This window comes from Elephas maximus, chromosome 17 (assembly GCF_024166365.1).
Source record: "Elephas maximus indicus isolate mEleMax1 chromosome 17, mEleMax1 primary haplotype, whole genome shotgun sequence".
NCBI classification, from domain to species: domain Eukaryota; kingdom Metazoa; phylum Chordata; class Mammalia; order Proboscidea; family Elephantidae; genus Elephas; species Elephas maximus.
In genome coordinates, this window is record NC_064835.1 from 61,494,275 (window position 1) to 61,509,970 (window position 15,696).

The window sequence follows — 15,696 nt, forward strand, 5'->3', positions numbered from 1 at the left end:
TGTGAGTATAAGTTTATGTGTGAGTGCAAGTTTAGCATTTTGAATTATTAGAGAGGAATTTTCTCTTTTTCCCAGTTCATTCAGAACCAAAGGCGAGATAGGCTTTTATTCTTACTATTTCTCTCCTCTTGTCTTTTTTTTTAGTTTACTCTCTGGGGGTGTTACTCTTTGATTCTCGGCTTTATGTGTATCTGTGTGTGTATGAGAGAGAGTGTTTTCCAATCCAATTTTCTTTTCTGCTCAACCCCAGACATTGTCTTCTCCCCACTACATATCCCCAAACCAAACCCGTTGCTGTTGAGTCAATTCTGACTTATAGCAATCCTATACGAAAGAGTAGAACTGCCCCCATAGGGTTTTTGAGGAGTGGCTGGTGGATTTAAACTGCCATCTTTTTGGTTAGCAGCCAAGCTCTTAATCACTGTGCCACCAGAGCTTCCTCCACTACATATGGACCTTTAAACCCAGGTTCCAATCTCCTCTCCAAGTCTCTCAGCCTGAAAATCTACCTCCTGCCTCTGGAAAACAGCACTGCTTTCCTGGGAGTGGTTTCTCCCCTTGATTCCTTCCTATGTCCTATAATGCCTAGGATTTCACCCAGATGAGCACAGATGTTCTTCTCAGTTCAACATTACAGGCTTGGGAGATAAGCTCTAGTTACGTAAATGAGGGGACTTGGGGTCTTTTGGGGTCCTGCTGCCTGGCTGGATCCCTGACAACAGCACCTATGAAGAAACACACAGGACAAAGACAGTATCAATTTTCCTTGAAGACCATTCAGCCTAATACAATGTCCAACAGTATTTCTCCTATTAGCATGTCCTAGTCTTCAGACTCAGTGAGATCTCCTTTCATAGTGCAAAGAAGCATTTGGGTCTTTCCTGAATTCCCCCCATCCCACCTAAGGCCTGGCAGCTTCATGTCAAAAATTCTGCACACCCCGGACACCCTGGTAACTCAGACCTGAAGCCACTCCTGAAGTCTACCTTTCAGCCAAAGATTAGACAGGCCTATAAAACAAAAAATAACACGTGAGGAATGTGCTGCTGGGCAACTCCTGCCCAGAACCAAAGATGAGAAGGCAGGAAGGGACAGGAAACCTGGACAAATGGACACGGGGAACTCGGGATGGAAAGGGGAGAGTGCTGACACATTGAGGGGATTGCAACCAATGTCACATATGTATGTATAGAAACTCTGGTGGCACAGTGGTTAAGTGCTACGGCTGTTAACCAAAGGGTCGGCAGTTTGAATCCGCCAGGCACTCCTTGGAAACTCTGTGGGGCAGTTCTACTCTGTCCTGTAGGGTTGCTATGAGTCAGAGTTGACTCGATGGCACTGGGTTTGGAGGTTTGTACGTATATATACATATATATGTATATATATATTTAATGAAATTATATATATAATTGTATATATTCTGTGTGTATATATATATAATTTAAAGGCAGATCAATATGTACTAATATGAACAATCTCCAAGGTACATTGTCCAGTGGGGAAAAAAAGCAAGGTTCAGAGCAGTGTATATAAGAAGGTGCTGTTTGCATTAACAATACTTAAAGTTTCAGAGACTGACTCTGGAACAGCACTGAAAAAAAACAGCAGTGTCAACAGTTGTTTGGCCTGAAGCCACGGCTCCTGGATGCTATGTGAACCCTGAACTAAAACCATTCCCAAAGACCACTCTTCAGCCAAAGCTTAGACTGGCCTAAAAAACAGAAATTAATACTCATGAAGAGTGTTTCTTAGTTTAAACAGATGACATGAGACCAAATAGGCCGCTCCTCTCCTGAGGCAGGATGAGAAGGCAGGAAGGGACAGGAGCTGGTTGGATGGACACCGGGGAAACCCAGGGTGGGAAGGGGGAGTGTGCTGTCACATTGTAGGGATTGCAACTAGAGTCACATGACAATGTGTATATAGAATTTTTGTATGAGGGAATAACTTGAGCTGTTAACTTTCATGTAAAGTACAATAAAGAATGTGAAAATAATTTTGTCATTTTAAAATAATAATAAAAAGTTAAAAGAAAAAAGAGTTGCTTTGGGTAGAGATCTTGGGGTAAGTGGGATGCTTATGTTTAAAAAATTTGTGTTTGCAGTGCCTTCAAAAACCTTTAAATTTAGTTTTTATATCATTTCTCTTTAATAGAAGAGGATGGAAGCCATTTCTACTAAATTATAGATGCATTTACTATTTGACCCAGATGCATCCTACAGATACACCTACTCACACATGGCATGTCACGTGTATAAGCTGGTTCTTTGTAACACTGTTCGCAATAGTAAAAGACTGAAAACAAAGTATCTAGTTAGAAGAGGCTGGTGAATACATTTTGTGTATCCATGCAATAGAGTACTAAACAATCAAACAAAAAAACCCAAACTGTTGCCTTTGAGTGGAGTCCAACTCATAGTGGTCCTATAGGACAGAGCAGAACTGTCCATAGGGTTCCCAAGGAGTCGCTGGTGGATTCGAACTGCCCACCTTTTGGTTAGCAGCCATAGCTCTTAACCATTGTGCCACCAGGGCTCCAATAGAGTACTACGCAGCTGAAAAAAGCAAATGAGGAAGACCTCTATTTGCCGATTTGGAAACACCTCCAGAATACATTGTTAAGTGAACAAAAGCAAGGTGTAAGTGTATACAATATACTATCTTTTGCAAAAGAAATTGGGAGGAATAAGTCTATATATTCATATTTGCTTGTATTCACATAAAAAAAACACACTGACAGAATAAACAAGGGTTATCTGTAGTGGGCAAGAGGAAAGGGATAGACAGAAGCAGGAGTGGAAAGGAGGTTTTTCAGTGCATACTTTTTATGTTTTGATTTTTGAACCATGTTAATGCATTACTGATTCAGCATAATAATTAGAAGTATGTGAAATTAAAAGAAGTGGGGGACAGTGGTGGAGACATTGCCCAGTTCATCCTTCAACCACTGACCTTCCCCCCAACTTTATGGATTTTTCTGGTTGTTCTTAATCTGAGATTAACTACCGTAAACAACACTACAATAGGTAAATTTCAAACGTGGACATGGATTATTTTGCTTAATCCTCCTAAAAATTTATTGAAACAGACATTAACATTCTCATTTTACAAATGAGGAAACAGGCACCAGCCAAAACCAAACCCATTGCCATCGAGTCTGACTCATAGTGAACCTATAGGACAGAGTAGAACTGCTCCAGAGGGTTTCCAAGGAGCGCCTGGTGGATTTGAACTGCTGACCTTCTAGGTTAGCAGCTGTAGCACTTAACCACTATGCCGCCAGGGTTTCCAAACAGAGGCACAGAGAGGTTAAGTAACCAGCCCAAGATCTCACACAGCTTGTAAATAGTAGTTGGTATTTAAGCCCATGTCTATCAAATCCCAGCTCTCCCAACACTCTTGTACAAGTATCTTTGCACAGTTGTTCGACTATTTCCTTAGGCTACATTATTAGAAGTGGGCGCATTGGGTCAAGAAGTTTGCACTTTTCAATGTTTCTTTAAAAACCAAAAAAAAAAAAAAAAGCCAAAATTTGCATTATTTTACAATTCCATCAATGGGGCAGGAGAATTCCTGTTTCCCCACCTGAGAGATAACACTGAGTAGCAGCAAAATTTATTTTTCCCCAAGATAATCAGCGAGATATGGTTTATCACTATTGCTTTAATTACAGTTCCGTATTTTTACTCATAAGCTTAGCGATCCTCTGGTGGATCCATTTACCTACTGCAGCGCGCAAAGGGATCCTCCAGCCCCCCTGCGCTGTTTCCTCTCCGCCGACAGAGGGCGCTCGCCGAGACGCGCCGCTCCTATGGTCCTGATCGACTTCCCAGGCATAGTGCGCGTGCGCATAGTCCGCCCCAGGTGTCCAACTTTGTGCCTGTTCGATGTCGCCTCGGTCGCGCTCGGCGCGCAGTTCTCAACCGAGGCCGGACTACGGGGAAGACGATAGTGTTCCCCGGACCCAGAGCTCCTCTAGGTCTCCGGGGTGAAAGGGTCTGGGGTGAACGTGGCGGGGTCGGGCGGCGAGTCGGACAGCCCAAGCGGGCGGGGCTGGCGGGGCGGGGCCGCAGAGTCCTGGGCGTCGGTCGCCGGTGGGGCTGGAGCCGGGCGCGCGGAGCCCCTGACAGGACAGGTATGGAGGCGGCGACCCTGCCAACCGTCTCCTCCGCCGCTCCCTGTGTATTCGTGCGGTCCCGGCGGGGGGCTCGGCGCTGGCCTGGGGCACTCCACGGAGCCCCGCGTGCGGGGCAGGGGCCGGCAGGGGTGGGCCGCGGCAGGGGTGGGTGCCCGCCCAGGTCTGGGGATTCCGCTTGAGTGTTTGACCCCAGGCTGGTCCGACCTACCTGAGCTCTTCAGTGCTCTCCTGGGGTCAGTGACTGCGCCCCTGAGTTCCTCCGGGGTGCAAGGGCCCCCTTCTTTCCTGGGAACGTCCTAGGCATCTCTGATCTCATGGAGCCACAGGGTTCCTGTGGGCACATGATTGAAAAGTTTGTGTCAGATGGAACAAACAAACAAAAAAAAAGATTCAGTATTGGGAGCCTGGATGTGGGTTTGGTGTGTCTGTGCTTCCCACTCTTGGGATCCGCCTTAGCTGGCAGGATGACCCTTGAGAAGTCATCTTGCGCATCCCTCTTGTCTTCAGGCAGAAGAACCACAGCTCATGCACGCAGATGAGGGACTTTGCTGTTTGTAAAGAGTCAGTGATTTGGAAACTCAACCTCATTGATTGCAGTGAGGCGAGCAGACAAGCCCACACTGACCACTTACTAGTCTGCTCTGCTAAGGCACCGAGAGTCAGCAATGAGGTAGCTAGAGAGTGCCATTCTTCACCTGGTGTACTGCCAAAGCCTGAGCCATAGGATGTTAAAAGAGGTAATGATTACCCTTTTTTTTTTTTTTTAAGGCATTTTGTGTGCCAATATGTTTGGAAAATTCATGGTTAAACAAAGTTTTCCTTACTGCAGAACATTTCAGAGCCGTCAGTATGCTAATGATATTTACCATGAATCTCCAACTGGGGATCTGGTATGAAGAGTTTCCCAAATTTGACTGGGAAGTACTGTTTCCTGGGTACCACGGTTTAACATCTGTTAAATCTGTTTAACATCTGGAAGAGTCTGGGAAATGCATTTCCAGAATTAGAAACTCATAGTTTGGAAGTGGCAGTGTAGACCAGTGCTTTTTGAATTTTAATGGTGCATACACCTGAGGATCTTGTTAAAATGCAGATTCAGATAGTGTCTGCATTTCAACAAGTGCCCAGGTGATGCTGATGCTGCTGGTCCTTGCCCCACACTTTGAGCAGCGAGGGTGTGGATCACTGGGTTGAGAATTAGAGACCATGGTCTTTGTCCTCCTCTCCAGAACAAACTGTGTTGCCTTGGGCGAGGCACTTCACCTGTGCAGTCCTTTAAAATAGGAGACTGGACTAGAGTATCGCTAAGGTTCCTTTCAGATCTAAAATGCCGTGATTCTAGTTCAATCAAGTTGCATTCCATCTACAGTATCCTTGCCAAATGGCTAATTTGGGCTTGAACATTTCAAGTAATGGGGAGCTTAATACGTATAAACCTGTTGTTGTTGAGTTGATTCCAGCTCATAGTGACCCTATAGGACAGGGTAAAACTGCCCCATGGGGTTTCCAAGGAGCTGCTCATGGATTCAAACTGCCAACCTTCTGGTTAGTAGCTGAACTCTTAACCACTCTGCCACCAGGGCTCCTATAAGGCAACCCATTTCATCTTGGGATAACTCAGTAAGGAAGTTCTTCATGTTGCTGAAATCTCCCTGCAGCTTCCCTCCTGTTGGTCCTAGGTTATTAGAATCACACAGAAAACAAAGTGTAGTCCCTCTCTAAAAAGTAGCCTCTTAAAGTATTAGAAGATAGCTCTTCCTAGCAAGTTTTCTCCAAACTGAATTGCCCTTGATTCTACCGTGATGTACCAAATTCCTCCCTTTTGAATTTAGTTCTTGTTCTACAGAGAGTGTAGTGGGTTTTTAGCTGGACTTGAAGGGTGGTTGGGGCTTGCATGACTAGGGAAGGCACCTTGAGCAGCTGACAGTGGTACAGAGGTGAGACTGCATATTTCAGACCCAGGAGTGTTTGATTAAAGTAGCTGAGGGAAAGGCGTCCTGTAGTAGAGGAGTAAAAAGGTAAGCTTGGCGTCACAATGTGGAGGGACTTGTTGGACAGCACACAGTTGAATGCTCACTGCATGCTAGGCATTAGGTGCATATCAGGAGTTGGGCACTTATTTTGTAAGAAATGGTGTGTCAGTGAAAGGTTTAGAGCAGGTGATTATATGGGCAAACTGGCTATATATTTGTCTTCCTGTGATATATTTTATGGCTGGAAGTGGGGAAGGGAGAGGGCAGGGATCCCGATATGCTTCATATGTCAGTTATAGGTGACTTACCCAGACCCAGTGCCCTCGAGTCAATTCCGACTCATAGCGACCCTATAGGATGGAGTAGAACTGCCCCATAGAGTTTCCAAGGAGCGCCTGGCAGATTCGAACTGCCGACTAAATAGATGACTTAGGTTGGTGATAATAATGCCTTTCCACTCCCATAAAGATTATAGCCTAGAAAACCCTATGGGGAAGTTCTACTCTATCACATGGTCTCTGAGTGGAAATTGACTCTACGGCACCTGACAGTAACAACATATATGTGTGTAACGCTTCGCAGATTACAGAACTTTTCACAGGTGTGATCTTGTTTGATTTAATCATCCTGTGAGGTAGGCAGAACAGCTGTTACCCAGCTCTACAGATGATGAATCAAAGAGGGTGAGTGGTTTGCCTTAACTTTCTCAAAGCTATTAAATGGCAGGCCACAGTGATGACAGTCATAATGGAGGAGAAAGGAAGGGTGAAGGAGGCAATTTTAAGGAAGAAGTGATAAGTTGGGCCTGACTGTATATGAGGGTACGAAGGAGAAGTTGCTAGGGAGGAGTCAAAGTAGTTGGAAGAATCATAATACCATTGACAACTGTCACTCTGGGTTTTACTCTACCAGCTCTATCGTTAGTGACTGCCTGGAGTTATGGGTTGGGAGGGGTTGCAGTAGAGGATTTCTAGGTTGCCTGTCCTGTTCACAGCTGCTGGGTGGTGCTGTGGGGATGTGGGTTGTCTGTCCCATGCCAGGGGAAAATGAGAAGTGGGTCGTCTGTGCCTCTGAGGAGGCCAAGTGCCATCCTCTTGTTTTTAGTTGCTGTCAAATTGATTCTGACTCATGGTGACTCCATATGTTAACAGAACTGCTCCATAGGGTTTTCTTGGCTGTATTTTTAATGGAAAATACCCCTGGTGGCGTAGTGGTTAAGCACGCTTGGCTGCTAACCCAAAGGTCGGCAGTTCGAACCCACCAGCCACTCTGCAGGAGAAAGATGTGGCAGTCTGCTTCCGTAAAAATTACAACCTTGGAAACCCTGCGGGGGCAATTCTACTGTGTCCTGTAGGGTGGCTATGAGTCAGAGTCGACTTGACAGCAGTGGGTTTTTTTTGAATCTTAATGGAAACACATCACCAGGCCTATCTTCTGCGGTACTGCTGGGTAGTTTTGAATCACTAACCATCACCACCTAAGACCCCTCGCTATCCTGGAGACTCTGAATTTGGCTTTATACCACTGCCGTTTTGAAGTTCAGGCTGGTACAATTGCCCCTGTACCAAGTGACCAGCCTGGCCTCCTCAAGCTCCTTCATGCCTCCTAAAGGCCTTACTGCAGCAGAGACTAGGTCCTTGATACCCCGAAAGCCCTACTGAAGCAGTTTCCCCAGAAGAGCTGCACTTCACCTAGAGCTGAGAGGTCTCTCTGTGGTCCTTTTACTCTGGAAGGATAAGGGCTTGAGAGATGATATCAATACCAAATTGCGTAGGAGCCGAGGCTGTCCTGTGCTTTTTAGGTTCTCAGGCCCCTATCTGAGGAGGAAAGACCCGCATCTGCTGGGGTTGGGATTGGCCATTAATTTCCCCCATGGTGGTGGTCTTTAAGTATGGAGCTACTTTCTGAGACACTGTCAGCCCATTTCTATCCCTAGAGCCTGAGGTTGAGTGTCTTCTCTGTGCAAAGCACGTGTTAAGTGTTTAGGGTACTGAGATGCATTAAAAACTTTCTGCCCTGGAGGAATTCACTCTGGGATAAAGGAAACTATTTTAAACAAAACATGGTATTGTAACGTACAAAATACTTTGTTAGGGCAGAGCATGACTAGCTCTCCATAGAAAAATCAGGGGAATCTTCTGGAAAGAGGTGATAATTGAGCTGAGCCTTGAAGGATGGCCCTCGAGGTGTCTGCAAAATTTGCAGAGGCATAAGGGGTAAGGTAAATAGATCCAAGTGGCCGGAATATAAGAGAACTTTGGGATCGAGGAGAGGTAATTGATGATGCTGGACTGGTAATGAGGCCAGGTTTTAAATGGCCTTTACTGCTGTGCTAGAAGGTTCAATTTTGTGGCAGGGAAGTTTTTAAGTAGGAAGGTGACATGATTGTGTTTTGGGATACCGACTGTGAAAGTAGACTAAAGAAGGACATTAGGGTCAGGGAGATCAGCAGACTCTTGTAATAGTGGGTTAAGCCTGACCTCAAGTTTATGTCAGTGGGATGGAGAGATGAATCGAAGAGAGATTTTAGAGATAGAATTAACCTGACTTAGTGACTAACTGAAAACCCTTGTGGCGTAGCAGTTAAGTGCTACAACTGCTAACCATAAAGGTTGGCAGTTTGAATCCACCAGGTGCTCCTTGGAAACTGTGGGGCAGTTCTACTCTGTCCTATAGGATTGCTATGAGTCAGAATCGACCCAATGGCAATGTTTTTTTTTGTTGTTGTTCTTGGGCAATGACGGTTGAAAACAGAGAGGGAATTGTTGGGGATGACTCTGTCTTCTGTTTTGGGTGGATGGTGGTGCCAGTTGAAAAGAGGGACATTTTTCAGGGGGAAGATACCAAGTTTGTTTTGGGTCATGTTGAACTTGAGGTGTCTGTGGCACATGGCAGACAGATGGAGGTGTGGGACTGAGGGTCAGAAGGGAGTCTTGCCTAGGGTCAGTGGGTGTAGGTGGTGGTTGAAGCTGCCGGAATAGATGAGTTCCCCCAGCTGTACTTACAGAAGACCACAGGGGACAGGAGATGAGAAGGATTGGTGCACAAGGTAAGGGAGGATGTTATCCAGGAAACTAGGAGAGGAGAAAACTCCAGGAGGAGAATCAGCACCCTCTTAGCTGCAGGGGAATCAAATAAGATGAGTTTGGAAAATGCCACCTGAGACTGACTGGGCAGTTACGAGATTGTGTCACAAGGATTTTTTTACTTTTTTAGTGCAGGCGGCTTCAGTGGAGTGGTAAGACCGAGTGGCTAGGAAGTGAGCAAGTGAAGACAAGCGCATGTACCCGCTTTTGAGCAGCTTGGGGAGGGGGTACAGGGACTAGGACAGAAGAGGCCTGAGCGTGGTTATTGGATGATGTGTGAGAGCCAGTAGAGAGGGTACAATTGAAGGCACAAGGAAAAGGTGATTGCTAAATCAGGTCCTCATAGGAGGGTGGTGGGTTGGCCTTGAGAAGAAGGGGACACTGTCTCCTCTGAAGTAGGAAGAAGGAGACAGTGGCAGATGCAGGTCTATCTAAATTTGCAAAGAAATTCTTATCTAATAGGCTCGGTTTTCTTTCTCCACAAGGTTATCTACTGAGGGGTGGGGGCGTGGGCATGGGCATGGGCAGGGACAGGGTTGTGAAAGTGGTCATGGGAATTTGGAACAGCTATCCTTGGCGTAGTGGTTAAGTGCTACAACTGCTAACCAAGAGGTCAGCAGTTCAAAACCGCCAGGCACTCCTTGGAAACTCTAGGCGGGCAGTTCTGTTCTGTCCTATAGGGTCGCTATGAGTCGGAATCAACTTGATGGCAGTGGCTTTGGTTTTTTGGTTTTATCCTGAGGAAAGCGAAAGAGAAGCTCCCAGAGTGTGGAGTAGCCATCTGAAGTGAAATCTTGCGTGTAGGCTTTTCCTTCCTCCTCATACGGCTAACGTAGATTGAGCACCTCATAGTAGGCACTATTCTAAGTGCTTTTTTCCCCCACAGGATTTTTACAACAACCCCGCTAGAAAGGTAGTGTTACTGCCCCTGTTTTGCAGAAGAGGAAACTGAGGCATGCAGGCTTACTTAGGCTTGGTAGTACTTCCGTTTGATGAATCTCTTACCTCTCCAGGAATGCCATTCCTCCCCCAGAGGCATCAGAGGAGGCAGAAATTTAATCCCAACTCCCAGTTTCCTTAAAGGACTGGATTCTAGGGCTGCTAAGAAGGGGGTCTCACCATGCCAGTCGGTGGGCCTGTTAATGGCATGGGTGGGCAGGGCAGTGGGGTCAGTGTTGCTACCAGCTTTTTGCAACTACTAGGGGACTCTGAAGCCCTTGAGTGATCTCCCAGCACCCTAACTAAGAAGACAATTGACTAGTGGTGATTTGTCAGGTTCTGCAGGCTGAGGCTGTGCCGCCTGAGACGAGAGACCTTGTTCCCATCCCCACCCCCTGGGAAGAGAGAGTTTTTTTCTGCTACTCGATTATGAGACTAGGCAGACCTTATGTAACATAATCATAATTGCTATTAACACTCATCTTTTGTGTTGTCCCGGTTGGTGTGATAGGTAGAATTTGCAGGTATTGTACATACCTGATTTTAGTGAAAGGGGAGAGTGATGGGATGGAGTGGATGGAAGGGAAACGGACTTACCTTTTCCTGCTGCAGCCACTGGAGCATCATCTCTGTGTCCTTCCTCTGGAGGTTGCCATGGATACGCCTTTGCGTGGTGGCTTAAGGAGATTGATTTCCATTATGATCAGATGATGACGTGTGTTTAAGAAGAGAAAAGACAGAATGCTGTGCTTCTGGGAAGTGGCTGGTGAGCTGCCCAAAAGGCAGAGCCAGCAGAGCCGAGGTGGCTGTGGCTTTGTTGGCTGCTTTGGCTTTTGCCGAAGTTGTGAAATGGTGCATCCTTCTCTTTAGAGCGCAGACTCGGGGTTCTCTGTCTGCAGGGTCCTAGTGCCAGCGTTTGCTGATAGATTCAAGGGTAGGAACCAGCAGAACTTCCAGCAGGCTGTTAAGTGGGACTCCTGACAGCACTGAGAGGGGCGCAGTTCTTGAGCACAGGGCTGCGTGCTCATTGACTCCCTGCAAAAGTGCTTTTATGGAGGGGGAGGGTATGGGAGACATACTATGCACCTTCCCTTCCTGGCTTTTAGAGTTCTGGGCCCTTTGTGGGTAGGCCTGGAAGTCACTGGGTGTTTCAGGGACAGGGGCATGCTCACTGTCTCTGTCAAAGAGAGCCTTAGATTGTGTTCAGACTGGGAGTGGGCTGCAGACATTTCTGGGAATGATGAGATGCTGACGATGTGGAAGACATCCATTTAGGGTCTAGGTCCTATCTGTATGGGATTTGTAAGGCAGGTGCAGTAGTAGGACCTAGGAACAAAAGGCTCTGGTATGTTTTCTGTCTGGATTCCTGTGGGTGTGTGGAGCCCATAGGAAGCCTTCCAGCTGGATAGCCTTCTAACCTCCCAGTTCCCATTCTGCACTCAGTAAGCAGACTCTCCTTTCCTGACTCCCGAGGGGCTTAACTTCCAAACTTGTCCCTTTCCTACTAGTGCTTTCAAAGATGTGCAACCTTGCCTTAGTGTTAAGAAAACCTGGATCTTGCCATACCCTCTAATTTAAACTGTTTGTATTTCTTTTCATCTCTTTGCAACCAAACTACCCTATTCCCAGTGCCTGTTGCTGGGTGCCATTGAGTTGATTTTGACTCATAGCAATCCCACATGATAGAGTAGAACTGCCCCATTGGGTTTCCTAGACTGTAATCTTTCTGGGAGCAGATCAACAGGTCTTTTCTCCCAGAGCTGCTGGGTGGGTTTGAATTGTCAACCTTTCAGTTAGCAGCTGAGTGCTTAACTGATGTGCCACCTTGGCTCCTTTACCCAGTGCCTAATGCTGTTTAATTCAAGCATGTAGACTCAGCTGTCAGCCTGCCTGGGTTCTAAACCAGCCACTGTAGGAGAGGGATAAGGAAAAGCAGACAGTTGTGACCCCAGGATCAAGGCTCAGTGGGGTGAGACAAGGGAAGGATCAAAGGATGCTTGTGTGCCAGTCAGAACAAGGTGGAAAAGGTGCTGGCTGGGTGCTGTTCCTTCTCAGTTCCTCCTTAACTCCCAACAGTCTACTCATTTCCTTGTCATTGTCTGGAATTTTCTCCAAGACCATTGGTAACCTGTTTACTAGACACGGATTCTCCACTCCCCCATTCCCATTTTTCTAGACATTTTGGCAGTATTTAATCTCATTAAAATTTGTTTCATTAAAGTATCATTAAAGGAGTGTCTGTTTCCTCCCTTACTGAGGGAACAAGTAACACAGGATTGTCTGATGTAACCCGGGCTGGGGCCTAGGTGTGCTGTGGAAGGAATATCCACCTGTACGTTAGTCCAATGTGCCCCCTGCCATTTTCTGGCCATGAGACCTGGGCAAGTCATTTAGCTTCTGAGACTCAATTCCATTACCTGTAAAGTGGAGATAATGGAATCTATGTTTTCTGTGTCACAGTTTCATTTTCAGAGGAGGTTGTGAATTAAATATGTTAGCGTACACAGTTAAATTTGCCCCAGAGATGGCCCTAAAAACAGGACTTCTTTTTCTCTCTCCTAACATAGTCAGTTTCCCTTTCCATTTTTTCTCCAAGTCTGTCAGTACTTTCAATCATTATTCTCCCATTCCCCAGGCTTGAAAACTCCAAGTGTAGTCATTTATTTATTCACTCATTTACATATTTGCTCGTTTAGTCATCTGTTAATTCATCCAGGAAACATTTGAGTTCCTACTGTGTGCAAGTCATCATTGCTGTACCCTCTCAATAATGGTGAAGGCGATACTTACCATTTGATGAGCACATAATCTGTGCCAGGCACTGTGCTATGCTTTACTTAAATCTTATTTAATCCTCACAACATCCTCATGAGGTAGGCATTATGTCCCCCTTTCTGCAGGTGACGTAACTGGGGCTGAGGAAGTTAAATATCTTGCCCAGGGTTAGACAGATGAGATAGAGGTACCAACACCTGTATCCAAGCCTGCCTGTCCCTGGAGCCCATGATCCTACCTGCGGGCATGCTGCCTTATCAGAGGGCCTTTTCAGTGCTTTTTTTTGTACCATCTCTGAAGAGGCCCCATTCCTTTGCTTGCTCTCTTTCTCTCATGGCCCTGGTTCAGACCCTCCTCACCCTCTGCTGCCTGTTCAGCAGCCTTCGTGCTGTTAGCCCTGCCTTGGTGAAGTTGCTCTTGCCTCCACACCATTCTGCACATGCCACCAGTTTGATCTTCCTGAAACAGCTTTCCCTATGCTGGTCTTGCTCAGGAACCAGACTGGCTTCCTGTTATTGGATCAAGTCCATCTACTCGTGATGTTAAAGTTCCTGCCTGTCCATACTTGCATTCTAGTACATCTCAAGATGAATGTTTATTTATTCAATAAATATTTGACTCCAGGAGCTAAGTGCCGTGGGATCATAAAGAGGAAAAATCATGGGTTCTGGCTTCGGAGGCGTATAGTTTGGTAGAAGAACTCATCTAGAATTCTTTACTTCAGCCAAATAAGGCTTCTTTAATATTCCCTAGTCAAGGAAAGTTATTTCTGTCTCTAGTCATATAGTGTTCACAAGTTACAGTGTTTCTTGGGTTTTTCCTCTCCACATACCCAAAAAACAGCCTGTAATTGAGAACACCATCAGGTACTCCTTTTCTTTCTAGCTTACCTTTTTCCTGTCTATAACTTCTTATTTATTGTCTAGATATTTTAAGACTTACATAACATCTTGATGCCTTTGAATTATGGTGTTGGTGAAGCATATTGAACATACCAGGGACTGCCAAAAGAACGAACAAATCTGTCTTGGAAGAAATATAGCCAGAGTGCTCCTTGGAAGCAAGGATGGCGAGACTTTGTCTCACATACTTTGGGCATGCTATCAGGAGAGACCAGTCCCTGGAGAAGGACATCATGCTTGGTAAGGTAGGTCAGTAAAAAAGTGAAGACTCTTGACGAGATGAATTGACACAGTGGCTGCAACAATGGGCTTAAACATAGCAACAGTGAGAATGGTGCAGGACTGGGCAGTGTTTCGTTCTGTAGTACATAGGGTTGCTATGAGTCGGAACTGACTTGACGGCACCTAACAACACCACCACCTCAGGCAATTTTCCTTTGCACTTCTACAGCTTCTATACTTTTTATGAAGCACTTATATGTGCTTTATCTTACTTCAGCCTCATAACACTAATGTAGAGATGGCAAATATTATTCCCATTTTATAGGAAAGGAAACAGCCTCTAAGACTGTATATACCTGTGACTGTATCTACCTGGTCTCTGTAGTCAGTGAGCTGTGAGACTGTTCTCAGTTCTGAGCTCTTTTGAATCTTTGAGGATGGTGTTGTCTAGAGGCAGAGCATGGCCATGGAAGTGTGGTGGCATGTGTGGTAACAGTGAGGGAGGGTAGAAAGCGCAGAGGGCTCCAGGGCAGGCTTCGCTTCCAGGTTCGGCCCCCCTCCTTACCTTCTGTGCAACTTCAGGGAAGTTGTGCAGTTCTATCAGCGTCGGTTTCCTCGTCAGCATTATCATATGTCCACATGTGATGAGGGTGACAGTAATGTTGCTATTCCAAACCAGTTGGTGTCGAGTCAATTCTGACTCATAGCGACCTTATAGGACAGAGTAGAACTGCCCCAAAGGGTTTCCAAGGCTGTAATCTTTACAGAAGCAAACTGTAAACTGCAGAGTGGCTGGTGGGTTCGAACCACCAAACTTTGGTTAGCAGCTGAGCACTAAACCACTGTGTTACCAGGGCTTCTTAGTGTTGCTATTAACCTAACTTTTATTGAGCACTTAACTAAATACAAGGCACTATCCTAAGTGTTTTAAATGGATTATCTCAGTTAATCCTCGTAACAGCTCTCTGAGATACGTTCTTAGATTGCTCGCAATTGACAGCTGAGGAAACTGCGGCACAGAGATGTTCTATAACTAGACCAAGTTGATGTAGCCAGCAAGTGGTGAAGCCAAGAATGAACATAAGCAGCCTGACTCCAGAGCTGACACCCTTAATCATGCACTATAAGATGGTGTTTTTTAAGGTGCCCTCTAGACTATAAAGTGCTGTGAAGCTGTGAGGCCCACTCCACAAGGGGCTTGCCCATCAGACTGGGGCTAAAGGTTCGGAATTATGGCCCTGCCCTTCTGTGTAATGGTGAATAAGGAAGGGAGGGGGCAGCATGGAGTTTTTGCAGAAGAGGAGAGAGACAGTTTCCTAGGGGTCTGGCCAGGATCCAGCATGTGGAGAGGTGTTTTGGGCCCAAATATCTGGCTGTTGGCTATATTGGAGTAGTTGGCCTGCCTTAGATAGGGGCTAGACTGGGAAGTCGCTGTTCTGCTGGTGAAGCCCAGTGCAGAAAAGACAGGTATTCCTGGACCTGGGGCTCTGGATCCAGACTGTGCCCAGTGGGGCCATATGTCAGACTCCAGGCCAACCTTGTTGCCAACTTAGGCCAGGACCCTGGTCTGTCAGTTCCTAGCCCCTGATGCATAAATAAATGATACGTGAGTAAGTGAATGAAGAGGAGACCTCTCCCTAGAATGCATAGTTTTTCTATAT

The 15,696-nt window shown here is 46.1% G+C and overlaps 1 protein-coding gene across 2 annotated transcripts in view; it reads left to right on the forward strand.

Moving 5' to 3' along the window:
• The first annotated feature begins 4,048 nt into the window (after positions 1-4,048).
• Positions 4,049-15,696, forward strand: part of DCTN1 (dynactin subunit 1) — a 31,824-nt gene continuing 20,176 nt past the window's right edge. Inside the window, exons 1-2 of one of the 2 annotated variants that reach the window (XM_049856932.1) lie at positions 4,049-4,135; positions 4,646-4,875. In XM_049856932.1, coding sequence (XP_049712889.1) covers positions 4,864-4,875 — 12 coding nt within the window. In that variant the 5' untranslated portion in view covers positions 4,049-4,135; positions 4,646-4,863. The remainder of the gene's footprint in view (positions 4,136-4,645; positions 4,876-15,696) is intronic. The other variant, XM_049856933.1, reaches the window with a different exon arrangement.